Source organism: Ornithorhynchus anatinus, chromosome 1 (assembly GCF_004115215.2).
Source record: "Ornithorhynchus anatinus isolate Pmale09 chromosome 1, mOrnAna1.pri.v4, whole genome shotgun sequence".
Classification (NCBI taxonomy): domain Eukaryota; kingdom Metazoa; phylum Chordata; class Mammalia; order Monotremata; family Ornithorhynchidae; genus Ornithorhynchus; species Ornithorhynchus anatinus.
This window is the reverse complement of record NC_041728.1, coordinates 9,208,243-9,236,131: the sequence shown is the minus strand read 5'-3', so window position 1 is coordinate 9,236,131 and position 27,889 is coordinate 9,208,243. Positions and strand designations below refer to the sequence as shown.

Here is a 27,889-nt window from a genome sequence, read left to right as displayed (position 1 = left end):
GCAGCAGCAGCAGCAGCAGCAGCAGCAGCAGCAGGTCCGGCGGAGCCTCCCGGAGGCCTGCATGGCCGGGCATGGGCAGCGCCGCGCCTTCCCGCCCGCCCGCGGGGGCTGACGGCCCCGCCGCCTTCCTCCTCCGCCTCCGCCTCCGCCTCCTCCTCGGCCTCGCCCTCCAGCTGCCCCTGCTGCCCCCAGGTGAGCCCCGCGCCGCCGCCGACACCCCGGGGGGGGGGCCGGCCTGCTGCTGGGGGGGGTCTCAAGGCTCACCCCCCCCGGAGACGGCTGGAGGGGCTTCTTAGTGGGGGGGGGGGCTTCAGGCTGACACCCCCCCCCAGAGATAGTTGGAGGGGCTTTCTTAGCTGGGGGGGGCCCTAAAGCTGACCCCCCCCCCCGGAGGTAGTTGGAGGGGCTTCTTAGTTGGGGGGGTGGTCCTAAGGCTGACCCCCCCCCCCGGAGATAGTTGGAGGGGCTTCTTAGTGGGGGGGGGTCCCCAAAGCTGATCCCCCCCGGAGATAGTTGGAGGGGCTTCTTAGTTGGGGGGGGTCCTAAGGCTGACCCCCCCCCCCGAGGTAGTTGGAGGGGCTTCTTAGTGGGGGGGGTCCCCAAAGCTGATCCCCCCCGGAGACAACTGGAGGGGCTTCTTATTGTGGGGGGGGTCCCCATAGCTGATCCCCCCCGGAGACAGCTGGAGGGGCTTCTTATTGTGGGGGGGGTCCCCATAGCTGATCCCCCCCAGAGACAGCTGGAGGGGCTTCTTAGTTGGGGGGGGTCCTAAGGCTGACCCCCCCTGGAGATAGTTGGAGAGGCTTCTTAGTTGGGGAGGTCCTAGGGCTGATTCCCCCCCCCGCCCTCCTCCCCGGAGACAGGTGGAGGGGCTTCTTAGTGCGGAGGTCCTAAGGCTGACCCCCCCCCGGAGATAGTTGGAGGGGCTTCTTAGTGGGGGGGTCCCCAAAGTTGATCCCCCCCGGAGATAGTTGGAGGGGCTTCTTAGTGGGGGGGGGTCCCAAGGCTGACCCCCTGGACACAGAGGGAGGGACTTCTTAGTGTGTGTGGGGGTCCTAAGGGTGACCGCCCCTGGAGATAGCTGGAGGGGCTTCTTAGTGAGGGGAGGAGGGGTCCCAAGGCTGACCCCCTGGACACAGAGGGAGGGGATCCTTAGTGGGCGGGGGGGTTCCTAAGGCTCACCCCCCGGCAGATAGTTGGAGCGGCTTCTTAGTGAGGGGAGGAGGGGTCCCAAGGCTGATCCCCCTGGAGACAGTTGGAGGGGCTTCTTAGTAGGCGGTGGGGGGCGTCTTAGTGGAGGGGGGCAATGCTGACCCCCTGGAGACAGCTGGAGGGACTTCTTAGTTGGGGGGGAGGGGGCTTCCAATGCCGATCCCCCCGGAGACAGATGGGGGGAAGGGGCTTCTGATGCCGACCCCCCCGAGACATCTGGAGGGGCTCCTTATGGGGGGGGGGCTTCTAATGCAGACTCCCTGGAAATAACTGGAGCGGCTTCTCAGTGTGGGGGGGGAGGAGGTCCCAGTGCAGACCCCCTGGAGATATCTGGAGGGGCTCCCAATTGCGGGGAGAGGGCTCCCAAGGTCACCCCCGGAGACATCCGGAGGGGCTTCTTAGTGGGGAGAGGGGAGGGTCCCGAGGCTAACCCCCCCCCCCGGAGATAGCTGTGAAGGGGCTACTTAGTGGGAGGGGGGGGTTCCCATTACTGATCCCACTGGAGACCACCCCCCCAAGGGCCCATCCTGGTGACCAGCTGGGTGGGGGGGGGTGGCGCCCACATCCAGACACCCCCGCCCCCCCCCAGAACCTGGGAGGGGTCTCAACTGCAACTGAAGCGGCCGGAGGATGGTCTGGGAGTCGGAAGGGAATCAGAAGTCTGCAGTGTGACCCGGGGCAAGTCACTTCGCTTCTCTGGGCCTCGGTGACCTCCTCCGTAAAATGGGGATGAAGACTGTGAGTCCCACGTGGGACGACCCGATTGCCTCGTATCCACCCCAGCGCTTAGAACGGTACCGGGCGGACAGCGCTTCAACGCATATCGTCAATAACCTTCTCGAGGGCAGGGAGCGAGCGAGTCACCGACCTCACTTGTACTCCCCGGAGCGCTCAGTACAGCCCTCCACGTGGACTGAGCGCACAGAAGAAGACCGTCGACCTGAGGCTTCCTGTTTCTCAAAAGGCGATCGTAAACGCTCCGCGGGCCTCACGCCGTTGCGGCGTCTTCTCCCGGGCATTTAATACGGTGTCCTGTGCCGAGAGCGTTCAATAGATAGCATCGATCGGTTGTTCAAGAGGAGGTAAATCCTCCCGGGACCTCCCGCCCGATCCTGCGGATCGATGAGTCGCTTGTATCCACCCCGGCGCTTAGTACGGTGCCTGGAACATAGTAAGCACTTAAAAATACCATTATCGTCGTCGTTGCTATTATCGGCTAACCGCGTCGTAGCTAGTTGGGACCACGTTGCCCTGGGCGGGAGACCGACTCCTTCCTCCTCTACCTCTTTCTTCCTTCTTCTCGGGCACTCGCCCAGCAGCGAAAGCGTTGGGGGACCCGAGGGACCACCTTGCATTTTCAAGGATATTAAATTTTAAATAAACGCCCCCTCCCCTCCAAGGGCCTCCCACCCGCCTCCGGGTGAAACCCTCTGCCCGGTGCCCTCTGCCGAATCCCGTAGTTTTTGTCGAGCGGATGCGAAAGGATCTGCGCCTCTTCCCGAAACCCACTGGGGAAAGGTTTGCTTCTCATCCTAAGGGGCGTTTTTTGGGCCACGGGAGCCCCCGGGGAAGCAGGGCTAGCGGGGAGCCCGTCGTTTCTATTAATTGGGCGGCGTGCAACCGACCAAATTGGTCACCGGCGTGCCTAGGTGCTGGTGGATCCCCCAAAGCGCTTAGCACAGTGCTTTGCACACAGCGCTCCAGAGATACGATCGAATAGACGAATGAGTGGTGGGAGAGGGAAGCTGCAGAGCTCTTGGGAGAACCACGGATAATTTGTTTTGTACGGAAATAAATGTATCTGAAAATTGACAGGGAGGGAGATTGATTCTCTTAACCGGAGGTTTCAGAATTAGAGTGGTTTAGAAGAAATCATTTGTTTTTTGTTTCTTTTTAAAACGCACACGCAGAGGCTGCTTTGCGTTCCCTTTGTTTCCCACGTGCACCCAGAAATCCCACTGATATAATCCAGGAGTGCCCTGCCGTGAGAAGGAAAGGTCTGCAGGCCAGATTGAAAGCGTTTTGTTTCCCAATTCCAGACACGGTTGCGAAGCGGAATGATCGATGACAGGGCTGGCTCTCCTGCAGTGTGGAGAGCTTCCATTGCCTTCAGCGGGAGGGGCGGGGAGGCTTTCTGATTTTTCGATTTTTAGCCGCTAATCGAGGGTGCGTCGAGGCCGGCCGGCCGACCGTTTCTCACTCGGGCTTGTGGAACAGCGACGGTTTTGAACGGCGGGGTGGTTTCGGATCAGCGTAAGGTCTCCCGCCAGATCCCCTTATCGTCGGGCTACGTGTGCCTTATTGCCGCCCCCGTATAATTCGCCCCGGCAGCCTTGCCACCGGCAAGTGTCAGTGCAGAGTAAAGTTCGCCACCCGTTGCATTACCTTCTGTAGACAAAAGCGATTCCGTTTCAAGATATCGCGGTTGGGCCTGCTGGCGGAGTGTGCGGCGTGGATTTGTGGCGGTTTCGTGTGTTTGTGTCAAGTCACCGGGCGGAAATTCAAACCCGTTTTTCTCCAGGAGTCCGCGTGACAGCGGAAGAGCCGGATGGATCCTCTGTTGCCGGAGTTCCCCGTGACATTAAATCCCACGGCCGGTGAAGACGGCCGGGCTTCTACCTGTAGACTGTGAATCCGACCCCTTCGGGAAGCCGGGAGTGCATTTATTTGCGTATTTTTAGCAAAGCTCTGCGTTTCCTGAATGAAGATCAAATATGGAGTTACTTGCTTACTCATACACTTCATGGCCTTTCTTGGCTAGATGCTTGAGATTGTTTCTACTCTGCATTGTCTTGGCATCTTGACAGGAGGTTTACTTTAGCTGCCTGTAACAGGCAAAGTGTGCATTGTCATTATAAATTCATGAAGCCTGGATATTTCTGGGTGTATGCTGTGAATTAGTCATAATAAAGAAGCTTGGAGTGGGAGCTGAAACTGCTGACCCTTTAACTTCTCTCTCCCCTTCTGTCTTTCCCTCCCCCTCTCTCCCCCCTCTTTCTCTCTCTCCCCCCTTTCTTTCTCCCCCTCTCTTTCTCTCTCCTCCAGTCTCTCTCCCCCTCTCTTTCTCTCTCCTCCTCTCTTTCTCTCCCCCCTTTCTTTCTCTCTCCCTCTCTCTTTCCCCTCTCTTTCCCTCTTCCTCTCTCTCCCTCTTTCCCCTCTTTCTCTCCCCCCTCTCTTCCCTCTTTCTTTCTCCCCTTTTCTCTCCCCTCCCGTTCTCTACCTCTTTCTCTCTCCCGCCCCCTTCTCTTTCTGTCTCTTTCTCTCCCCTTTTTCCCCTTCTCCCTTTCTCTCTCTCTCTCTCTCCCCCTCTTTCTTTCTTCTTCTTTCCCACTTTTTCTCCCCGTCTTTCTCCCCCCCTTCTCCTCCCTTTCTCCCCCCTTCTCTCTCCCCATTTCTCTCTCTCCCCCTCCTTCTCTCTCTCCCCCTTTTTCTCTGTCCCCCTCCTTCTCCCTCTCCACCTCTTTCTCCCTCTTTCCCTCTCTTTCTCCACCGCTCACTTATTCCCATCCATTCATAGTCAAAGAACTGTACAAAACCTGCCTCTTTTCCTTGGGCCGGGAGCCTGGGTTCTGTGTACAGTTTCTTTGGGCGGTATTGACACTGTCCCAGGGAGCAACCGTGAAGGAAGAAGGCCGGCAGGGCCTGCCCCTGCCCCTGCCTCCTGAGGGTTGTAACTGGAGCCTCCCTCTCCTGGTCCCCTCTGACCACTGCATTCGCATCTTCCATCCTCCTCTTCCTCTGGATATTTTATGGGGATTGGAAGTAATTACAAGTAAATGGATGCTCGGTTGAATTTTATTGACCATAAAAAGAACAAATAGGCACAGCGAGTTTAGTGGAAAGTTCTCGTGCTCTCATTTGGAGTCCAAAATCTGTTCATTACCCGAGTTATCACCATCTCCCCGCTGTCTCCTTGTTGGGCATCTGATTTGGAAAATGAATTCTGAGCTCCCTTAAACCCAAAACCAGGCATGGTGGCAGCAGCCTCCCACCCCCCCGCTGGGCTCCCCCATCCTCCTTCTAGAAAAGAAGGGGTCCTGGTGGGCAGCCACATTCTGGGAAGGCATAATAATAACAGTAATAGTAATAATAATAATGATAATAATGTGGTACTTGTCAAGCAGTTGCCATGTGCAGAGTGCTAATGGTAAACACTGGGGTAGGTACAAGATAATCAGTTTGGACAAGGCCCCGGGCCCACATGGCGTTCACAGCCCAAGTAAGAATAATAATAATAATAGTGGTATTTGTTAAGCGCTTACTATGTGCAAAGCACTGTTCTAAGCGCTGGGGGGCTACAAGGTGAGCAGGTTGTCCCACGTGGGACTCACACACTTTTAATCCCCATTTTACGGATGAGGGAACCGAGGCCCAGAGAAGTTAAGTGACTTGCCCAAAGTCACACAGCTGATGAGTGGAATCGTCCTTTTACAGATAAGCAAGCCAGGGCACAGAGAAGTTAAAGTGACTTGCCCAAGGTCACAAAGCAGGAAAGGGCCAGAGCCGGGATTAGAACCCGAGTCTTCAGACTCCCCCCCCCCCCCCCCGCACTTGGTATAACCTACGCAAGCCAAACCAGGCTCTCCCTCTGGACCTCGGTTTTTGTCCCTTATGCAGATTCGCTCTGAATCCTGGCGACAGAGTGGGAAAAATTATTGGAGCTCTTTAGATGAGAGATACCGCAGATTCTGTCAACTTTGAGCTGAGGGGGAAAATGCACAGATTTTGCGGGTCTGTGCCGGGGGACAACTATGTGGAGTTCGGGGCGATGGGCCGAATGATCAGTTCTGCCGGAGTCTCACCGAGACTTAGCGATATCAGGGTCTAGGCGGGTTTTATTTTCACTTCTTCCTGAAATTTGAAGTCTGAGGACGTAGTTTAGGTTCCCTCAGGCTTTTGTCCTTGGGAAATTTCTCCCTTAAAATATCAGCTATTATTTCACAGTTTAGTGTTTTTAATGGATTGGATTATAAGCTCCTTATGGGCAGGGATCGGATCTAGTTCCTTTATTGTTTTATACACTCCCAAGTGATTTCTGTGATGCTCTCTACCTGGTAAGTGCCCAGTAAATAGCAATGTCAGTATGAGGACCGTACGCTTTCAAATTGAGAAGCAGCGTGGTCTAGTGGGTAGAGCATGGGCCTGGGAGTCGGAAGGACCTGGGTTCAAATTTCAATCAATCAATTGTATTGAGCACTTACCGCACGCAGAGCACCTGTACTAAGCACTTGGGAGAGGACCACGTAAAAGAATTGGTAGACACATTCCCTGCACACAGTCTAGAGGTCACACTTGTTTGCTGTGTGACCTTGGGCAAGTCTATTGATTTTTATTAATGCCCGTGTACTTGTTGTGATGTGTATATGTCTATAATTCTATTTATATTGATGCCGTTGATGCTTGTTTACTTGTTTTGATTTCTGACCGCACCTCCCCGCCGCCCCCCACTGTAAGTCCATTGCGGGCAGGGATTGTCTCTCTTTATGATGGAATTGTACTTTACAAGCGCTTAGTACAGTGCTTTTCAGACAGCAAGCACTCAGTAAATATAATTGATTGAATGAGTGAATGAATGAAAGTCACTTCACTTCTCTGGGCCTCAGTTACCTCAGTTCGTTCGGTGGTTATTTACTGAGCGCTTACTGCATGCAGAAGCACTGTACTGAGCGCTTAGGAGAGGTCAGTTGTAAAGTGATTAAGATTGTGAGCCTCATGTTGGACATGGACCGTATCCAACCTGCTTAGCGTGTATCTACCCCAGCATTTAGTGTGTGGCACATAGTAAGTGCTTAACGATTACCACTTAAAAAAAAAAATTCTGGGCCCAATCTCTCCAGCCTCTCGCGGACCCCGTTTCCTTCTCTGGTAGCAGATCGGCTTGCATTGGGAGCCTCGTGTCTGAAAAGGATTTCGGGACCCGATTCGGTTTATCTGTGGCACCGAGTCCAGTTTCAGCCATTTTTTCTCTTCGTGCCTCAGAATCCCCGATTCCTTTTTTGACAGGCCCTCGGCGGCGATTTTGGCTTTCAGAAAACAGGGCGGAGAAGAAAACTAAGAAATTAGGTTTCCCTTGCATTTTGGGCACTGCGGGTATTCCGCTCCGCTCTGGCTCCGAATTCCAGTTGGGTTCGTTTATGCCACCGGGGTTGTCTGCTGGCTCTTTGTACGCTTTGTTCTGTCCTTGCCCTGAGCCGGGAGCTGCTCCAGAATAGAGGCCGGACTGGAGAGAGCTGCGGATTGTTTAGCCACAAGCCTTTTAGATCAGCCGGTGAGAGTAGAGGAAAAATTGGGGGGGGTGGGGGGAATAAAAGCTGAATCGTTCTAAAGTTGAACTCTGCAGAAGCCAAAGGATTATGTTTTACACGTGAAGCAGAGCGAGTGTGTGTGTCGAGTTTATGCACAAGAATGAGAGTGTCTGCTTGTGCGTACATGAAGTGGAACGTAAATATACTCATACCACCTGCGTTTTCTTGGAACTCCTCTCCCCAAAGTTGTTTAAAGCTGTTGAATAGCTTGGATTCAACAGTTAATCAATTTTAAGCTTTAAACAGCTGTGGTGGAGTTGGTGGAAAACTTTTTTTAAAAAAAAAACACCTAGGTGGCTGTCTTCAGCTCTGGGCCTTGCTTAAAGGCTGTGAACAGAATTTCCACAAAGAACCTAACTCTCATCTCCGCTCCGTCGGTTTCCTTCTCAAGGGGCATGGTTTAGGCCGTTGAGCTCAGATGCAAGCAGAATTCTCTTCCCTGAGTTGGTTGTGAAACGGCGGCGTTTAAGCGATCCGCCATGGCGGCACGTTGTACGGACGGCTTCGTTCTCCTTGGCAGTGAGTTTGTGTCTGTTGTATTTTTTTCCTCAGGGTTGGTTGACGTTCAAATGGGAGGTCGACCAATGGGCATCTTCCTGATTGTGCCAAGAGTTTCTCCCCCAGAAGGCATTTTGCTCACTCGTGTATCATCAAGAGGTGGTGTCTCGAAGAATGTTCCCTACTATGTTAATGATAATAATTGGTTTGTGGATTGAGCTCTGGGATAGATGCACCCACCCGGGGTTCACGGTCTAAGGAGGAGGGAGAACAGGCATTGAATTTTACGGTGAGGAAACTGAGGACGAGGGTAGAGCCGGGATCGGTGGAGGGGCACGCTCCGTCCCCCCGCGCGGTCCCTACTCGTTTCAAACGTCTCCCCTTCCTTCCCCGGCCAGGCGCCTGCCAGCAGCCGGCCCAGTGCCGCATCCAGCGCTGCACCACGGACTTCGTGACCCTGACCTCCCACCTCAACCCCGCCGCCGATGGCTTCGACTCGGAGTTCTGCAAGGCCCTGCGGGCCTACGCGGGCTGCACCCAGCGTACCTCCAAAGCCTGCCGAGGGAACCTGGTCTACCACTCGGCCGTGCTGGGCATCAGCGACCTCATGAGCCAGCGCAACTGCTCCAAGGACGGGCCCACGTCCTCCACCCACCCGGACCTCCCCCACGAGCCCTGCAGTTACCCCGGGGACTCGGAGCCGGGCCCCCCGGCTCACCTCTTCTGCGGCCTGTTCGGGGATCCTCACCTCAGGACTTTCAAGGACCACTTCCAGACCTGCAAGGTGGAGGGGGCCTGGCCCCTGATCGATAACAACTACCTGTCGGTCCAGGTGACCAACGTGCCGGTGGTGCCCGGCTCGAGCGCCACCGCCACCAATAAGGTAAGACGGGCCCCTCCCTTCGCCGTGTCCCCCCTTCCCCCCAGCAGCCCCAGAGCTGGGCCTGGAATGGAGGACTGGAAGAATACTAATTGTGGTACTCGCTAAGCGCTTACTCGGGGCCAAGCGCTGGGGTGGCTACAAGCTGATCACGTCGGACGGGGTGCACGTCTCACGTGGGGCTCGCGGTCTTCATCCCCGTTTTACAGATGAGGTTAACCGAGGCGCAGGGAAGTGAAGGGTCTTGCCCAGGGACACACGGTAGACAAGGGGCGGAGCTGGGATTAGGACCCCAGTCTTTCCGACTCCCAGACCCGTGCTCTGTCCACTAGGCCACGCTGCCCGGAAGGGCCGGGCCGAGAGGGAGGGGTGGAAGGGGAGCCGGCCCTTCTCGCAGGGAAACGGATGGGGGCGAGCGTTTCGTTCGAGCGGGTCGGGGTCGACTTAAGATGGACCGGGTTGAGTCGGATGAGCGTGGAAAGGGAACACCCAAAACTGGTCCTTTCCCAGAAGCCTCCAGTGGGGAAGTGGTATTAGTCTCAGAGATACCTCAATTTGGGTGGGTGCTTTAAAGAACCAACCGATGGCGTCCCGGGCCGACCCAGTATCCTGTTTCCAACTTTGCCGTCAGAGAGCACTTGGAGGAGCCGGTTGAGGTTTGCCAGTCTTTAATTCCCCTCTAGCAACCCCTCTGTGAAACCGTCGTCCACTGTGAGCTCGTTCTGTAGATTGTAAGCTCCTTGTGGACGGGCAATGTGTTCGTTATATTGCTCTCTGTATAATCTCTCCCAAGCGCTTAGTATAGTGCTCTGCACACAGTAAGCGCTCAATAGATACGATCGACTGAATTCAACCTTCCTTGACCCAGCCACCAAAAACACCTCCATTATCCGCAAGTGCATCCTCGGCTCCCGCGACGACTGCGGTGTCCGTTGAGCGGTCACTGTGGGCCGAGCACTAGGCTAGATATAATAGCGGCAGATGGGACGGAGTCCCCGTCCTACAAGGGCGCTGTGTGCTCCGTCCCACCGGTCGTTACGGGAGGCAGCGCCTAGAACTCAATGAGGGTGGGGCGAGGGGAGGCAGAAACTCGATCTGGGCTTTTCGTACCGTGTATTGTGAGATTCGAGAGGGCGCCGGATTGCTCGGTTTGTCCCGCTTGGAGGTTAGAGGGTGAGGTTGGTCGGGGAACCTTACCCTCCTGCTGTGTGAAAAAGGGGAAGCGGTGGTGGTGATGACGGTGACCTGACCAGGTTGGACCGGAGAGGGCAGGTGGCACCAGTGGAGGTGAGGGTAGATGGGTAATAATAAGAAAGCACGTTATGGGCAGGGAATGTGTCTATTATATATGTGTACTCTTCCAAGCGCTCAGTACAGTGGTCTGCACACAATAAGTGCTTGATAAGGCCGATTGAATAATGGTAACTGAGGCATTTAAGCACTTCCTACGCACCCAGCTCTGGAGATGGAGACAGTCTCTGTGTAGGGCTCACAGACCAATGGGGGAGGGAAAATAGTTATTTAATCTGTATTTTGCAGACAGAGAAAAGTTCAGTGACTCGCCCAAGGTCTCACACAACGGTCACGTGGAGGAGCTAGGATAAGAACCCAGTCCCAGGCCGGTGGCATTTCCACCAGGCCAGGTTGGTGGCTGTCTTTGGAAAAACACGGAGAGGATCTCGGCTTCACCCCGGAGCCTGAGGGTTTCAATTCTTTCTGAGAAGCAACGTGTGGTCTCGCCTGCCTCCGCCTACAGTCCTTGTAGCTCGCTGTGGGCCGGGGAACGTGTCGACCAACTCTGACCTATTGTACTCTCCCAAGCGCTTAGTACAGTACTTGCTCAATCATCGATGAGGTGGAAGAGACGGAGGAATGGAAGGAAGGGCGGAAAAATGACGGTGGTGTGAGGATTGCTGTGAATCGGGGACCAGAAACTCTTCTGAATAGGGTTGAGGGTAGAGTCTGGGCTGGGTTTGGAGAGGATCAGAGGAAGTGGGTGTTGGGAGTGATCCAGGCTCCAGGGTGGGAGCCATCAGACGGAAAGTGGCTCAGGCAGTGGAGCGTTGTTTGGTTCTGTTTGGTTCTGGCCAAAGACTTGGTCGGAGGGCGGTGGGAAATGGAGTTGGTTGGGGTCTGATGGGGAAGGAAGTCTTTCGAGGAGAACATCTACAGTGGCATCAGAAAGTTCTCTAGGCGTGGTGGTCTGCGGGAACTAAAGGCCACGATCCCTCGGGAAAGAGTTTAATCACCGTAAACTCGTTGCGGGCAGAGATTGTGTCCGTCTATTGTTATAATGTCCTCTCCCAAGCGCTTAATACACTGCTTGGCACATAGTAGGCGCTCAATAAAAATAATTGAATCAGAAACGCGGGGATTCTGGGGAAAGGAGGAGCAGTGTGGCCTAATGAAAAGAGCACGCACCTAGGAGCCAGAGGACTTGGGTTTTATTCCCGCTTCGGTTTCCTCATCTATAAAATGGGGAGTTCTCGTTCACCCTCCCGCTTGGGAAGTGAGCTCCTTGTGGGATAGAGGCTATGTTCCACCTGATTGCTTGTGTCCACCCCAGCCACATAATAATAATGGTGTTTGTTAGGTGCTTATTACGTGCCAGGCACTGTACTAAGTGCTGGGGTGGATACAAGCAAATTTGGTTGGACGGAGTCCCCGTCCCACAAGGGGTACACTGACTTAATCCCCATTTTACAGATGAGGTAACTGATGCACGAAGAAATTGGATGACTTGCCCAAAGCCACACAGCAGGCAGGTGGTGGAGCTGGGATTAGAACCCAGGTGATCTGGCTCCTAGGCCTGCGCTCTTTGCATTAGGCCACGCTGCTCCTCCTTTCCTGGAAAGTGCTTAGTACAGTGCTTGGCACAAAGGAAATGCTTAACAGACACACTATTATTATTATTAGGGGATTCCGCAAAGGGATATTTCTTCAAGGTAGGCCGTCAGGTGGTCACACTTGGGTGAGGAGATCTGCCTTACGGTAGCCGCTGAACAAGAGCGGCTCACTGGTGCCCAGAATCTCCCTTAGTGAATCCTACCTCTGTACTGTACTCTCCCAATTGCTTAGTACAGTGCTCTGCACACCCTCCTTGTTAATGCTCAAAAAACACCTTTGATGTTGGCAAATCTCCTAGGAGGTGCCATAAAGTCAGAACAACAGGGAGTGAGTCTTCTGAAGCCGGATCCCAAATCATCCTTTGTTCTGCCCCCTCGGGGAGGTATTTTTAATTGGTATTTGTTGACTACTTACTGAGCGCCATGGGCTTGGAAGAAGATAGCAGGAGTAAGCTGCCTTCCTCTGCTTTGAATCTAATGACTGGGGGTAAGGGGAAAGACAGGCAAAATTCTTTTTTTTTAGAAACGGAAACAGAGGAAGAGCAGGTACACAGCAGGTAGAGGATGAACGTCAGGATGAAATTGCTGAGTTGAACGTGCATCTGTTTGTAAGTGCTGACGCCGAGCGGGCAGAGAACAAAGGAAGGCAGGCGTTCGGGTGAAGAGAGGAGTTCAGAAAAACAGGAGCCCTCCCCTTGCCACCTTTCTCCTTGACCACCTGGGTCGGTAATTAGTGTCGTAAACTTGCCGGGGAACAGAGAACAGCGCTTGCCTCCGCCGCCTTCGAACCCCAAAGCTCAGGTGGTCTGGAGGCCTAGACAAAGACCCCACCGACGGCAGCCCTCAGAGTCGACCTTGTTTCTGGGCGTAAAAGCCCTTCCAGACTTGAAGAACTTTCTGGAAGAGCCCCGGGGTTCAGCCAGCTTCCCTGCAGTCGAACAGCCGGTCCAAGGGGAGGGTGGCGTTTGCCGATCGGGGCGGAGGGGAGGAGACGGTTGGGGGCGATTTCCCAACCGTCTCCGAGGCAGCGTCTCTTCGGCCGTTTTCCGAAGTGGCTGGGGGCCGATCTTGGTCTCCTCGGGTCGGTGTCTGCCGGGAGATGTGGTTCCGAACCCGATAGAGAGCCTTAGATTCGGCGGAGGACTCTGGATTTTACCGTAACGTACCGGATGGAAATAGTGAACCGCTTCTTTTGGGTGGGGCACCCTTGGGCCCTTAAATAACCAGAATCTGCCCTGTTTGGGAGTCGCCTTATCTGCGTCTCCGGTGGTGGAGTCCTAGATTGTGAGTTCGTGGTGGGCAGGGAACGTGTCTGCCCACTCTGGTATGGTCTCCCAAGCATGTAGTACAGTGTTCAGCACACAGTAAGCGCGCGGTAAATACGATGGATTGACTGGAGTGAAGAACCTGGTCCTGGAGCGCGTTCACGGCTTCCAGAAAGCTTCTCTCCCAGAGCACTTTGGGAAACCGATCTGTGTGGGAGGGGCCCGGACCCCAAACAGACTCCCCTCTGGGGGAGGAGGGTCAGGGGTCGCGTAGGCAGTTCCCACTCTAAATGTTTAGCTAGGCCGGGTACACGCAGACAGCTGCCTCCTTTTTCAACTCGCCTCATAAATCAGCCCCGACTGCCTGAAATCGATTCATCTGCTTCTTTTCCTATTCTTACATGTGCTCTCTTCCTTCCCCTCCCTTCTCTCTCCTCACCTTCCCGCTCTCTCCTCTTTCCTCTCCTTTCTGCTCTCCTCCTTGCTCTCTCCCCTTCTGCCTCTCTTCTTCCCACTCTCTTCCCCCCTCCCATTCTTTCCTCTCCTTCCACTTTCTCTCCTTTCTGTTCTTCTTTTCAACTCTTCCTCACTCTCTCCTCCTCACTCTCCTTCCCACTTTCTCTCCTTCCCACTTTCTCGGCTTCCCTCACTGTCTCCTCTCTGCTTTCTCTCCTCTCTGCTTTCTCTTCTTCCTTCCCCACTTTCTCTCCTTCCTGCTTTCTCTCCTTCCTGCTTCTCTCCTTCCCGCTTTCTCTCCTTCCCTCGCTCTCCTCCTTCCCGCTTTCTCTCCTTCCCGCTTTCTCTCCTTCCTGCTTTCTCTCCTTCCCTCGCTCTCTCCTTCTCTCCTTCCTCGCTCTCTCCTCCTTCCCTCGCTCTCCTTCCCTCGCTCTCCTTCCCGCTTTCTCTCCTTCCCGCTTTCTTCCTTCCCGCTTCTCTTCCTTCCCTCGCTCTCTCCTTCCCGCCTTCTCTCCTTCCCGCCTTCTCTCCCTTCCCTCGCTCTCTTCTTTTCTTTCCCTCGCTCTCTCTTTTCTTCCCTCGCTCTCTCTTTCTTCCCTCGCTCTTCTCCTTCCCTCTTTCTCCTTTCTTCCCTCTCTCTCTCCTTTCTTCCCTCCCTCTCTCCTCCCGCTTTTTCTCCTTCCTACTTTTCCCACTCCGTCCCACTCACTGCCCTTCCCACTCTCCCCCGGCTCGCTCTCTCCCCTCTTTCCCCGCACCCCCCCTCCCGCCCCGCCGGGCCATCCCCAGTTACCCAGCTTGCCGTTCTGCCAGGTGTGTGCCAGGTTGTAACTTCTGGCGGAATGATGGAAGCCTGCGCGGCCGTGGGACGGATGGCCCGGGATCTCTCCATTCCTCCCGCCCCCACGGGCTTCGGGGGAGGAAGCCGGGCCCTGAGCCAGCTCCCCGTGAGCTGCAGTGAGACCCATCCTGTTCGGGGACTAATAATGATAATGTCAGTATTTGTTAAGCGCTTACTGTGTGCAGAGCACTGTTCTAAGCGCCGGGGCGGATACAGGGTCATCAGATTGTCCCACGTGAGGCTCACGGTCTTAATCCCCATTTTACAGATGAGGGAACTGAGGCACAGAGAGGTTAAGTGACTTGCCCACAGTCACACAGCTGACAAGTGGCGGAGCCGGGATTCGAACCCATGGCTTCTGACTCCCAAGCCCGGGCTCTTTCCACTGAGGGTACCAGAGGAGTGCTAAGGGGATGCCGGGCTGGGAGGGAAGACCTCTGGATTCCGGATTGACACACCAGTTAAGTTACCGCTGGCTCCCTCCACCCCTGGCGCGTGTGCATGCGCGCACACATACACACCCACACTGACGCCACCCGGTGCCATTGTGGTTCAGCCCTACCCGCTTGGGTTCATTCATTCATTCGGTTTTATTTATCGAGCACTTACTGTGTGCAGAGGCACTTTACTAAGCGCTTGGAAAGTTACAATTGGGCAACACATGGAGACAATCCCTACCCGACAACGAGCTCACCGTCTAGAGGTGGGGAGACAGACAACAAAACAAAAGAAAACAAGTACGTTTATGGCTACGGTCCCGTTGCTCTCATTGATCTCTTTGCCAGAATCTTGTTCCTACGCCCTCTCTGGGACACTGACCGCTTCCCATTGCTCTTCCTAGGGGATGGCGATGAGGAACGATAATTACGATACTCGTTAAGCACTTACTGTGCGCCAAACACTCTTCTGAGTGGGGGTGGGTACTAGTTAATCGGGTTGGACCCAGCCCCTGCCCACATTGGGTTCATACTCATTAATCCCCACTTTTTACAGATGAGGTGACTGAGGCGGAGAGGAGTGCAGTGACTTGCCCAAGGTCACACAGCGGTCAAATGGTAGAGCCGGGAGTAGAACCCACGACCTTCTGACTCCTCCTGGCTCACGCTGCTTCTCATGGGCACGGCTAGACACCCTAGAGATCTGCTTAGGGCAGTGCCGTGTGCAGTGCACTGTGCAGGCCACTGCGCCCCAACCTCCTCCCTGCTAGCCAGAGAGAGCTTCTGCACCCCAGTGCGCAGTGGCTTCAGGCTGTGGAGGGCGAGGACGTCACCAATCTCTGCCACGTTCATTCATTCAATAGTATTTATTGAGCGCTTACTATGTGCAGAGCACTGTAACTAAGCGCTTGGAATGAACAAGTCGGCAACAGATAGAGACGGTCCCTGCCGTTTGACGGGCTTACGGTCCTTGGTCGGTCTTGGTCCGTGCCCCTCTAGGGAAGACCCAACTGGCCACAGACTAGGTCTGGGGGCTCCCCCCAACCTGGGGCTTCTCCGATTCCTCCCCTCTTCTGATGGGAGAAACAAGCTCAAGGATGTCCCGCTGTGACAATGATAATAATAATAATAATAATAATCGTATTTGCTAACCGCCTACTCTGTGCCGAGCGCTGTGCAGATACAAGGTAATCAGGTCCAACACAGTCTCTTTCCCCCCTGGGGCTCACAGCCCAAGAGGGAAGGAGAACAAGTATCCGAACCCCCACTTTACAGGTGAGGAAACCGAGGTATAGAGAGGCGAAGGGGTTTGCCCGAGATCACCCAGCGGTCAGGTGGCGGAGCTGGGATTAGAATGCAGGCCACTTAGCACACAGTGCTCTGCACGTAGTGAGCGCTCAGTAGATAACGATCGAATGAAAGAAAAGGCCACGCCAGGGCAGGAAGCGGGACGATGTAGGAACCTCTGCCTGGGCTTGTTATCCAAAGTTTCGCGGCTGAGAGTGGTCAGAGGATCTTGTCGGACCCTTGGGCAGAGAGGCCCGGGCCGTGTTTGTGGTCCGTGTGCCCTCCCCTCCCGCCGTGCCCGTCTGGGACCCGTGGACCAGTTGGGTTTAGGGGGTGCTGCTTCTCTCTGCCCACAGCCTTTCACATCTACATGTGTCCCTCACCCACTCCCCTCCAACAACAGAGCTAAGGGCCACAGCGGCTAAGCAACCCTCTGCAGAAAATGACCCCGTCTGGCCTCGTTCTTTTCACCTCCCAATGAGGAAGCCAGACAGAGGGACTTGGGACGGGCCCTTTTGCCAGTTTTATTACCCCAGTCCTTCCCCTTTGCCTCAAAAATACAAATTATTTCCCCAAGACGTGCCTGTTTTCCTCCTCTCCGTTCCCAAGCTGAGCACGTTAAGCCTCTGGGTAGATCTGAAGAAATACAGATGGGAAAAGGCTTTTCGTTTGGAGGGAAGCTTTGAAATTAGCGCTTCGTCCAGCCGTCGGTTACGTGGGCTCAGTCCCACTCCCGGTTCTGTGGAGTTTGGGGTTCCTGTCAATCGGCCAGTCGATAATATCTACGGAGCACTGTTTCTAATGCGAACAGTAAAGAGAACAGCGTGGCTTAGTGGAAAGAGCATGGGCTTGGGAGTCAGATATCGTGGGTTCTACTCCCGGCTCCGCCACTTGTCAGCTGTATGACTTTGGGCAAGTCACTTCACTTCTCTGTGCCTCACTTATCTGTAAAATGGGGGATTAAGGCTGTGTCCCCCACGTGGGACAACCTGATAACCTCGTGTCTATCCCAGCGCTTAGAACGGTGCTCGGCGCATAGTAAAGTAGTTAACCAAATATCATCGTCATTATTATTCTCAAATGTCTGGACGAGCACCGCAGGGCACGTAACCAAACAAGGCTATTTATTGAGTGCTCGCCGTGTGCAGGGCAACTGTACTCGGCACTTGGGACGGAACTGGTTAAACACAGTCAGGGATATGTCTGCTAATTCTATTGGCTTGGCATTCTCCCGAGGTTTAGTAACAGTGCTCTGCCGTGTAGAAAGTACCATTGATTGACTGATAGATCCCTGCCCGCCGGTCAGTCCAGTCGTATTTATTGAGCACTTACTATATGCAGAGCACTGTACCAAGCACAAAGAGCTTACAGCCCATGGGGACAAACAGACATTAAAATTAGAGATAGGGGAAATAGTAGAGGAAAGACAAGGATGAGCAGTGGTGTTACAGGCGTTATAACGTTGCGGTATAATCTCGCAAGCACTTAGTACAGTGCTCTGCACATGGTAAGCGCTCAGTAAATACACTGGCCGATCGATTTGGTTCTGTTACTTTAAGAAACACAGAGGCAAGAAGCCAGGGTGTCAGGAAAGCCCTGAGAGTGGAATTTGTTTCTCTTTCACTCTTGGGGCGCCTTACGTCCTTCCCTTTCTGAGGGTCCGTAATTTGTGAGAGGGATCGCTTCCGTCCGCGGTGCTTCTGCTTCCGTTCGGTTGCAGAGAGGTAGAAGTGTTGATTTTTTTTTCCTCAGCTCGGGCCTGGGGGCGTTGTGTATTCCTGGAGCAGGGCCATCGAGCTGGAATTTCTTGGAGGGATCAGATGCTCCAGAGCGGCTTGGTCCTGAGCATCTGGGCAGGTGGGAGAGGGCGGGGAGCCGGGGACGAGGTCTGTCTGCGGCCGAAATCTCTGTCCAGTTAATCATAATAGTAACAATGATGGTATTAAGCTCTTACAATGTGCCAGGCACTGTACCAAGCACTGGGGAGGATAAAAGCAAATCGGGTTGGCTACAGTCCCTGTCCCACGTGGGGCTCACAGTCCCAATCCCCATCTTTCCATATGAGGCCCAGAGAAGTGACTTGCCCAAGGTCACACGAAAGACGTGTGGCGGAGCCGGGATTAGAACCCAGGGCCTTCCGACTCCCGGGCCCGGGCTCGATCCACTAGGCCATGCTGCTTCTCGGTTGCGACCGCTTCCCGGTTCATGCTGGATTCACGCTGGAACCTGCCGTCTACACTGCAGGCAACGCGTACGTGCGTACGCGTACCCATACGTGAAATCGGAAAACTCACCATCCAAGACGAGTCCTGTCTGCGTTTTCCGGAAATGAGTTCATCGTAACCGGTGGTTTCTTAAGCGCGTCGCTATAGGCCAGCGGTGTGCTTTACCGCTGGACTATCTACAAGATTATGAGATCGTACGCAGCCCTGTCCCACGTGAGCTCAGCCTCGAGGGGGAGGGGAAGAGTGGAGATTTAATTCCCATTTTACAGATGAGGAAACCGGGCACGGTGAAGTCAAGTGACTTGGTCAGGGTCCTCCCTGGGATCAGCACGCAGGCCTTCTGACTCCCAAGGTCGGTCCGTCTTTCCTGTCTTAGTCCGGTGTCCTGTCTTTCCTGGCTTCCCCGGTCTTCCGCATCTTTTCCATATCTTTTCCATATCTGCTACCCCCGGAAGCAGCTAGTGGAAGACCACAAGCCTGGATGTCAGAAGGACCTGAGTTTTGATTCCGGCTCTTAGCTTGTCTGCCGGGTGACCTTGGGCAAGTCCCTTCACTTCTCTGGGCGTCATTCGCCTCATCTGTAAAATGGGGCTTAAGACCTTGAGCCCCCATAGGGACATGGATTGGGTCCAACCCGATTAACTTGTTTCCACCCCAGCGCTTAGTACAGTGCCCGGCACATAGTAAGGGATGTAACAAATAACTTTTTTTTTTTAAAAAAAAAGACGACGTAAAGATCGGGTCCGCTTTGCCTCTGCGGGCCCGGCCTCAGAAGGAGCCCACGTGACCACGTGCGTTCTCCAGCCACGCACACGCCCGGGGCTCCCGCACTTAAAGTGCCACACAAGCGGAGATCGGACACCGATAAACGCGGCTTCCGGGATGCGATAAGCACCGAGAGTTAAGTGCTCTCTGCCCTTGGGGTCTGGTGCCGCATTCTGCACATTCAGCACTCCGGCGCCTTGGGAGGGGGATTTAGCCAGAGCCTCTCGGAGACGGAACTTTCTAGATCCGGGGAGAGTTCAGATGGCCACTGGCCGTGCCGTCGCGCATTCAGCGGGGACGGGCGTCCCTCCCGGGACGGGGAGCGGGGGCCGTGTGAATTCTCGTGCTGCCCCCGGGGCCGTCTCGTTACGCTTTAGGTTGATTTTTATTTTATTTTCATGCTAGATGGGGTGGGGGAATCTGTAGCTGGCGTGTGTCTCTCTTCCTGATGGGTTTGTGGGTGGTGAAGATCACAGCGATTGAAACATTAAAAATGAATGAGCAGAACCAGAGTAGTTGTCTAAGGGGCAGGCAGGAGGTTTAACAAAAGGCATCGATGTTTTAAATGCACAGCAATAGCAGGCATCAATAATAGATGCTGCGGCAGAGCGCAAATGTGCCAAATTGAGTTATGACAGTACATGGATTAGTTCATCGAGGAGGTGGGTGGGGGAAGAGGCCATTCGGTTTGGTGTTTGGAGGTCTGCAGTTTTCTCTCCTCGCCGCTCTGGGAGCACACACGCGTTTTTACTTTTTTTTGGGGGGGGGGGGCTATTTGTTAAGTGCTTACCATGTGCCAGGAACTGTACTAAGCGTTGGGGAAGATACGACGGTAGTCAGATTGGACACCGTCCCTGTGCCACGTGGGGCTCACAGGTTTTAATCCCCATTTGAGAAGCAGCGTGGTTTAGTGGATAGACCACGGGCCCGGGAGTCAGAAGGACCTGGGTTCTAATCGCCGGCTCCGCCACCTATCTGCTGGGGGACCCTGGGCAAGCCGCTTCACTTCTCTGTGCCTCAGTTATCTCATCTGTAAAATGGGGGTTAAGAGCGAGCCCCATGTTGGACAGGGACTGCATCCAAACTGCTTAACTTGCATCTACCCCAACTCGTAGAACAGTGATTTTCACGTAGTAAGTGTGTAACGAGTACTATTATATTATCATCATTATTTAGTATTATTATTTGAGAGTCTTCCCCAGTAGCCAGAGGAACAGGTGGTCTCTTAATAATGATAATTATTAATTAATATAATAATGGTATTTGTTAAGCGCTTACTATGTGTCAAGCACTGTTCTAATCAGGTTGGTTACAGTCCCTGTCCACATGGGGCTCACAGTCTTAATCCCCATTTGACAGATGAGGGAACCGAGGCCCCCAGAGAAGCGAAGTGACTTGCCCAAGGTCACACACACAGCAAACAAGTGGCGGAGCTGGGATTAGAATCCAGATCCTTCTGACTCCCAGGCCCGTGCTCTATCCACTTAGGTTCATGCTGGCTCCTCATTTGATGGGAGGAGGCCGATTCCTCTTGGAGAAGCAGGCAGGGTGGCCTAGCGGGTGGGACAGCAGGACTTGCAGCCAGGAGAGAGATCTGCTTTCTAATCCCGGCTCTGCGAGTCACCGAATTTCTCCGCCTCAGTCATGTCGTCCGCAAAATGGGGATCGAATCTTTGGGCTGTCATCCCAGCTCCGCCACTCATCTGCTGTGTGACCTTGGGTTAGTCGCTTAACTTCTCTGTGCCTTAGTGACCTTACTGTAAAATGGGGATTAAGACCGTGAGCCCCATGTGGGACACGGACCGTGTCCAACCCGATTTTTTGCATCTACCCCGGTGCTCGGTACAAGTGCCCGGTACGTAATAAGTGATTAACAAGTACCGTTAAAAAAAGTACCTATTCTCCCATCTGGTCTGCTTGTATCTGATCCGGTGCTTGGCACATACCAAGCGCTTAGCAAATATCGGTGGTGGTCATTATTATTAATAGTTATTCCCGCGGTTGAAACTTAAAGGTCCGAACATGCACAGATGTGTGAGTTTTTCCTTCCAAAAGCCTCTTCTAGGCCTGCTTTCGGCCATCATCCCTATCGCACCAATTGGGGTTCATTGAGCACTCACTGCGTGCCGACCACTGTACAGAGCACCAGAGAGAGTGCAGTCCAACGGAGTTGTCAGACACCTTCCCTGCCCACACCGTATTTACGCTCTAGCGGGGGGAGGGGGGCAGACATTAATATAAATCGTTAATAATTTAAAGATACGAGCATAAGTGCTGACTTCTCATCTGGGTTTCTCTGCTCCCTTGCCCTTCCCCCACCTTCCCCACGAGTCCCCCGTTCTCTCATCTTTTCTTTCTGTCCTCACGCCTTTGCCGATCCGGGCCGTCTCTCAGGAGCACTCCCTCCCCTTCGCCGGGCTCCTTTCTTGGGGACACGGTGTCCACCTTTAAGCAGCCCGGGTCTTGCTTGGGGAAAGGCTACTGTGAACGCCCTAGATGAAGAGCCCTTAAGGAATCCGTGCTCACCGAGGTAGTAGATGTGACCGTTCAAGCCGCTCGAGCTACTGAAATTGGAAATCTGTGGGCGTGGGGATGGATGGACCAAGCAGGTTGTAGGTGGGAGTGGATGTTGCCCTGCTGGACGGTGAGGCTTCTTTGAGGTTGGCCTCGCCCAACCCCAGTGGCTTCTCTCTTGGCACTTTTTTTCTTTTTCTCTTCTCTTTTCCTTTCCTCTCCTCTTCCTCCCTCCTCTCTCCTCTCTCTCCTCTTCCTCTCTCTCTCCTCTCTCTCCTCCTCTTCTCCTCCTCTTTCCTCTCCTCCTTCCTCCTCTTCTCTCTTCTCCTCTTCCCTCTCCTCTTCTCCTCCTTCTCCTCCTCTCTCCTCTCCTCACTCTCCTCTCTCCTCTCCTCCTCCCCTCTCCTCTCCTCCTCCTCTCTCCTCCTCTCCTCCTCTCCTCCTCCTCTCCTCCTCCCCTCTCCCCTCCTCCCTCTCCTCCTACTCCCCTTCCTCCCCTCTCCTCTCCTTCCTCTCCCCTCCCCCTTCCTCCTCCTCCCTCCTCCCTCCCTCTTCTCCTCCTCCCCTCCTCCTCCTCTGCCTCCTCCTCTTCCTCTCCTCCTCCTCTCCTCTCCTCCTCCTCCTCTCCCTCTCCCCTCCTCCTCCTGCCTCCTCTTCCTCTCTCCTCCTCCTCTCCTCCTCTCTCCTCCTCTCTCCTCTTCTCCTCCTTCTCCTCCTCTCTCCTCTCCTCCCCTCCTCCCTCCTCCTCCCTGTCCTTCCTCCCTTCCCTCTCCCTTTTCTGCTCCTTCCTCCTCCCCTCTCCCCCCTCCTTCCTCCCCCTCCTCCTCTCCTCCCCCCTCGGCTCCTCCCCTCCTCTCCCCCTTCCTCCTCCCCTCCTCCCCCCTCCTCCTCCTTCCTCCCTCCCCCTCCTCCCCTCCTCCCCTCCTCTCCTATTTCTCCTGTCTCTCCCTGTTTCTCTTTTTCTGTTTCTCTTCCTTTTTCTCTTTTCTATTTCTCTTCCTTTCTCTTTCTTTTTCTCCTTCTTTTTCTTTTCTTTTTAATGGTATTAAGCGCTCACTAGGTACCAGGCACTTTCTAAGCGCGGGGTAGATACAAGTTGATCAGGTCGGTCACAGCCCATGTCCCACATGGTGCTCACGGTCCTAATCCCCATTTGACAGATGAGGTAACCGAGGCCCAGGGAAGCCAAGTGACTTGCCGAGGTCACCCAGCAGACAAGCGGCGGAGCCGGGAGTAGGCCCACCCCGTCCCTGTAGACGGTGCCAAGCTGGTTTAAGGGAGAGTCGAGGAAGCTAGAAAGAAAATCGGCTGTCGAAGAAATGATCATTTAAGCATTGAGCGGACTGCTGTTGTGATCGTGGGAGCGAAGGTGGTTATTATACGGAAATTCCCACCTCGCCTTTCATTACCGCCATCTTGTCGCGCACACCTCCAGCTCGCTCAGGCGCACGACAGAACCGGCGCGGAGAACCCTCCCTCCCCTCCGACAAACGGAGACAATAGAGCGTTTTTGGCCCGCTGGCTAAAACCGTTTCCTAGTTCTCTGGGCTGGCTGGTCCCGATCCTGTTTTCTCGGAGGGCCGGGAGACGCTCTGGGACATAAATGGCATCTGGGTTGGCCAGCAGAAGATCCCGAAACTAGACATGGTTGGTAGGGAAATGCAGCTGGGTTTCAGGGTAGGAGGGAGGTGGCGGAAACCACCCCCTGTGGAACCCCGTGTGGGACGGGGACGGTGTCCGACCGGCTAAAAACTTGCATCCTCCCCAGCGCTTAGAGCAGTGCTTTGCACACTAGACGGAAGCTCGCTGTGGGTGGGGACGCGGCTACCAATTGTATTCTCCGGGTGCCGAGTACTGTGCTCTGCTCAATAAATACCACCGATCCCGTTGATTGACTGACAGTGAGCACTTAACAGATACCATTTAAAAAAAACATAGCAAACGCTTAACATTCAGTCGTATTTATTGAGTGCTCAACAAATACCATTGGAAAATAAACATAGTAAGCCCTTAACGAATATCATTAGAAAACATAGCGAGTGCTTAACGGATACCCCAAGGAAAAAAAACATAGTGCTTAACAAGTACCATTTAAAAAAACCTAGTAAGCGCTTAAATGCCATTAGAAAATAAACATAATAAGCGCTTAATAAATATCATTTAAAAAAACATAGTAAGCACTTAACAAATACCACTAGGAAAAAAAACACAGTAAGCGCTTAACAAAAACCATGCTAAAAAAATAGTAAGTGCTCAACAAAAACCATTTAAAAAAAATAGTAAGCGGCTTAACAAATACCACTAGAAAAAAGACATGGCACTTAGCAAATACCATTTAAAAAAACATAGCACATTTAACCACGACCATTAGAAACAAATCCCGGCACTTTGTTAAAGCGGCTCTGGTTCGGGGCGGTCTGGTCCGTCTGTCCGGTCTGATTTCTTCTCCCGCTCCCTTCTGCGTCTCCCTTGCGTTCGGATTTGCTCCCTTTCTTCACCCCTCCCTCAGCCCCACAGCACTTAATGTCCGTCTCCATAATTTTTTTTTTTATTAACGTCTGTCTCCGCCTCTAAACTGAAAGCTGGTGGCGGGCGGGGAACGTGTCTTCCAGCTCCGTTGTATTCTACTCTCCCAAGAGCTTAGTACGGTGCTCGGCATGCAGTAAGCGCTCCATTAATACGACAGATTGATTTGTAATAGGAGGAGGTTCAGACACGCTCCTGTTTGCAAAGCGCTGGACTGAGCACTGGGGAAAGCGCAAGGGTGAGATGGAGATGCAGTCTCTGGTCGCCCGCCCCGGGGCTCGCAGTCTAAGGACCGGAGGGGGGCGGCTACGGACACTCAAGAGGAGCTAACGAAAATAGAGCGGGCAAGGGATGCGAACGCTGAAGGAGCAGTTGGGATTCAGGCCTTAAAGAGGTGCAGCATGGGCCCAGTGGAGAGAGCGTAGGCCTGAGGGTCGGGGACCGGGGTTCCGGTTCCGGCTCCTCCATTTACCTGCTGGGTGATCTCGGGCAAGTCGCTTCACTTCTCCGCCCCAGTCCCCTCATCTCTAAAATGAGAATGAAGACTGTGAACCCACGTGGGACTTGGACTCTGTCCAACCCGATTAGTTTGTATCTACCCCCGGTGCTTAGTACGGTGCCTGGCACAGAGTAATCATTTAACAGATACCAATTAGGAAAAAAAAGACCGTCAAACCCAGAAGGCACCGCTGTAGCAGTGGTTTTCCTAGCATCGTAGAGGATAAGACCTCATGCTCACACTGGGCTGAGCCTTCCCCAAGCTGGAGCGGGGGCAGTTGGGGATCCCCGTTGTCCTAAAGGTCTTGATGGTTAATCAGTCCGTATTTACTGAGCGCTTAAACTATGTGCCGGGCACTGTACTTAAGCACTTAGGAGTGTACAGTGTGATAGAGACATTCCCCGTTCACAGGGTTACAGTCTAGAGTGGGGAGACGGATGAATAAATGGAAGGTATGGACGTGAGTGTCGTGGGGCCGGGCACGTCGGGGTGACGGAGGAGAGGAGGCTTTTTCCACAGTGGCCGCCATTGAGTGGGCTAGTAATGATAATGACGACGGTGTCTGTTAATCGCTTCCTACGCGTCGAGCGCTGCGGTAGATAACAAGCAAATGGGGTTGGACAAAGTCCCCGTCCCACATGGGGATCACAGTCTTCGTCCCCGTTTGAGAGATGAGGCGACTGAGGCACAGAGAAGTTAGGCAAGTTCCAGGCACAGCGGACCGGCGGTGGAGCCGGGATTAGAACCCGGGTCCTGCCGCCGCGCGGGCCCGGGCCGCTTCCCGGGCGAGACGGGGGAGGGGGGTGGGGTCGCGGCCCGGGAGGCCCCCGCCTCGTTCCTCGGCCCTCGGCGCCGCCTCTGACGTCTCTCTCCTCGGTGTCGTCTTCCCCCTCGCCCAGATCACCATCAATCTTCAAGGCCTACCCCGGCTGCACGGAGCAGAAAGTCTACCAGGCGGTGACGGACGACCTGCCGGCGGCCTTCGTGGACGGCACGACCGGGCGGCGGGCCGGGCGAGCGGCAGAGCCTGCTGGTGGCGGAGCGGGAGAGCGGGCGGCTGGTTGAGCTGCAGGCCCGCCACCTGGGCACCACGGTCTTCGTGCGCCAGCAGGGCCGCTACCTGACTCTGGCCCTGCGCATGCCCCGCGCCCTGGCCCTGGCCTACGAGGAGAGCCGGGACCTGCAGCTCTGCGTCAACGGCTGCCCGCTGAGCGAGCGCATCCAGGACGGGCGGGGGCGGGCGCCCGCGGCCCCGGGCCCGCCCACGGCCCCGCCCCCGCCGCTCCCGGCCCCGGCCCGGGCCCGGCCGGGCTCCACGCTGGCCGGGGCCGCCGCCCGCTGCCGCGAGAAGCTGCCGCTCGACGACATCTACTTCCAGTCCTGCGTCTTCGACCTGCTCACCACGGGCGACGCCAACTTCACCGCGGCCGCCCACAGCGCCCTGGAGGACGTCAAGGCGCTGCACCCGCGGCCCGAGCGCTGGCACATCTTCCCCGGCCCGGCCAGCGGCGGCCCCGTGGCCGCGACGGCGGCCCCCTCCGCCTGGGACTCCTCTGCTTCGTCCTCGTTGCGTTTTTGTAGGGTTTTTTGTCTAACAGAAGTTTTAAAATATATATTGTCATAATATATTGAGTATATATGTATATACCATGTATATGAAGGGGGGGGGAGGGGGCTCGGCCTCCACCCCCTCTCCCCCGCCCCGCCTCCCTTCCCCGCAGCGTGTACATAGTGTGGTTGACTCTTTTCACCTACGTTGTATTCTTTGATGGTATCAAGTTTTGTTTTGCAGTTTTGTGAGATGTTTTTATAACGTCCCTGCCGTGGGACCTGTTTAGAAAGCACTTTATTTTTTATATATTAAATATTTATGTGTGTATCTGGTTAATACGTAGAGTACGTGCTTGCACGAGCCCCTTCTCCTCCGTCCCCCCCGTCCCCCTAAAGCGGGGGTCGCCGGTCCTTCTACCTGCAGCCCCCGCTTCTCTCCAACGCCTGCGGGTGCGGCTGGGATCCTCCCCTCTCGAGCCTACGCCGGCTCGGGCCAACGTGGGCTTCCGAGCCGTCCCGGCCGGGAAAGTGCTTACGGCCTGGGCCGCGGTCCTGCGGTCCCCTGTCCGCCCCCGTCGCCGTCCCCGTGCCTTCTGGGAACGTCTTCTCTTGTCACTCGCTGCTGTTGCTGTTCCCTTCCCCTCCCTAGGGACCCCCTCCTCTCCTCCCATAGCGCACGGAGCCACTCCGGCTCTTAGGAGTCCGTTCCTTGCCCCCTTTGGCCGCCGGCAAGGCCCGGCCCGGGCCGCGAGCCCACCTCCCCTTCACGGGGGACGGGGGGAGGATCCGCTGGTCGGCGCGTGGGCGTCTCCCCCGACGTCTGCCACTTCCCTCCTCCTCCCGAGGTCCTGGCCGGCACGGGAACTAGGCCGGGGCCGCCACACCACGGGAAGTGGAGCGGACGAGGGGTCGCGCCCGGCCGCTCGGAGAAGCTCCCCGACCAGCCGGGAGCCGTTCGGGTAGGGAGGCGTGGGCGGAGGGGAGACCCATCGGCGGGCTCCCCCCCGCCCCCGGCAAGGTCCCGGTCATCCGAGGACTCAACCCCCATCTCGGAGCGGAGGGGGCCGGGAAAGAGAATTCAAAATTGTATAGCTTGCTAACCCAGGCCGGGTGGGGGTAGAGAATCGGGGTTGTGCGCTTGTCTCCTCGGCCTTATCCATCGAAGCTGTTGCTTACGTATCCTGTCTCCCGGCGAGTCGGAACTCTGGATCGCCAGGGTAGAACCCCACCGCCGACGCCACTGATTTTCGGATGAGCCTACCCCTCCGCCACCGCAACCCGGGTCAGTGGGACCTGTTCTCTGTGGCCAGAAAGGGGTCCTTCTCTGGCGGGGGAACGGACGTTTTCTTTTTCTCCCATTCCTAACTCCGGTCAGAGAACGGATTCGCACACGTCAGCTCTTCGATCCCCTGGGATCGAAGAGCTCATCCCAAGCAGACGGATGCGTTGCAGTTGGCAGCGGTCTCCCGGAAGGCACGGGGAGGGCGGCGGGGGGTGAGGGGCTCAGGGGGGAACACTGGATTTCTTAGACCCTCCGACCGGCTTCCCGCTCGGCGCTCCGGCTTTTTTGTTTTGACGCTTGGATACGCCCCTTCCCCCCTCGTCGGTCTTTGCGGAAACCTTTCGATGTGGTCCGGTGGATATAGTGCTAAGTATCTGTTTGTGTAAAAGAGTGACTGTGCAGTGTGTAAATACTTTTAAGTTATTACACTAGAAGAATAAAGTTACGTACCCTGCTGTGGAATGTTTGTCGTGGAGTTCTGGAGACCCCTGGCGGGAGCC

General features: G+C 55.1%; 1 protein-coding gene across 1 annotated transcript; it reads left to right on the top strand.

Moving 5' to 3' along the window:
• Nucleotide 1: 1 nt before the first annotated feature.
• On the top strand, nt 2-27,851 carry RGMB (repulsive guidance molecule BMP co-receptor b). The gene is given in 4 exon segments (XM_029072938.2): nt 2-192; nt 8,414-8,902; nt 25,461-25,555; nt 25,557-27,851. Coding segments are annotated over 4 exon segments (1,329 nt in total). The 5' UTR covers nt 2-71; the 3' UTR covers nt 26,181-27,851.
• The last annotated feature ends 38 nt before the right edge of the window (nt 27,852-27,889 follow it).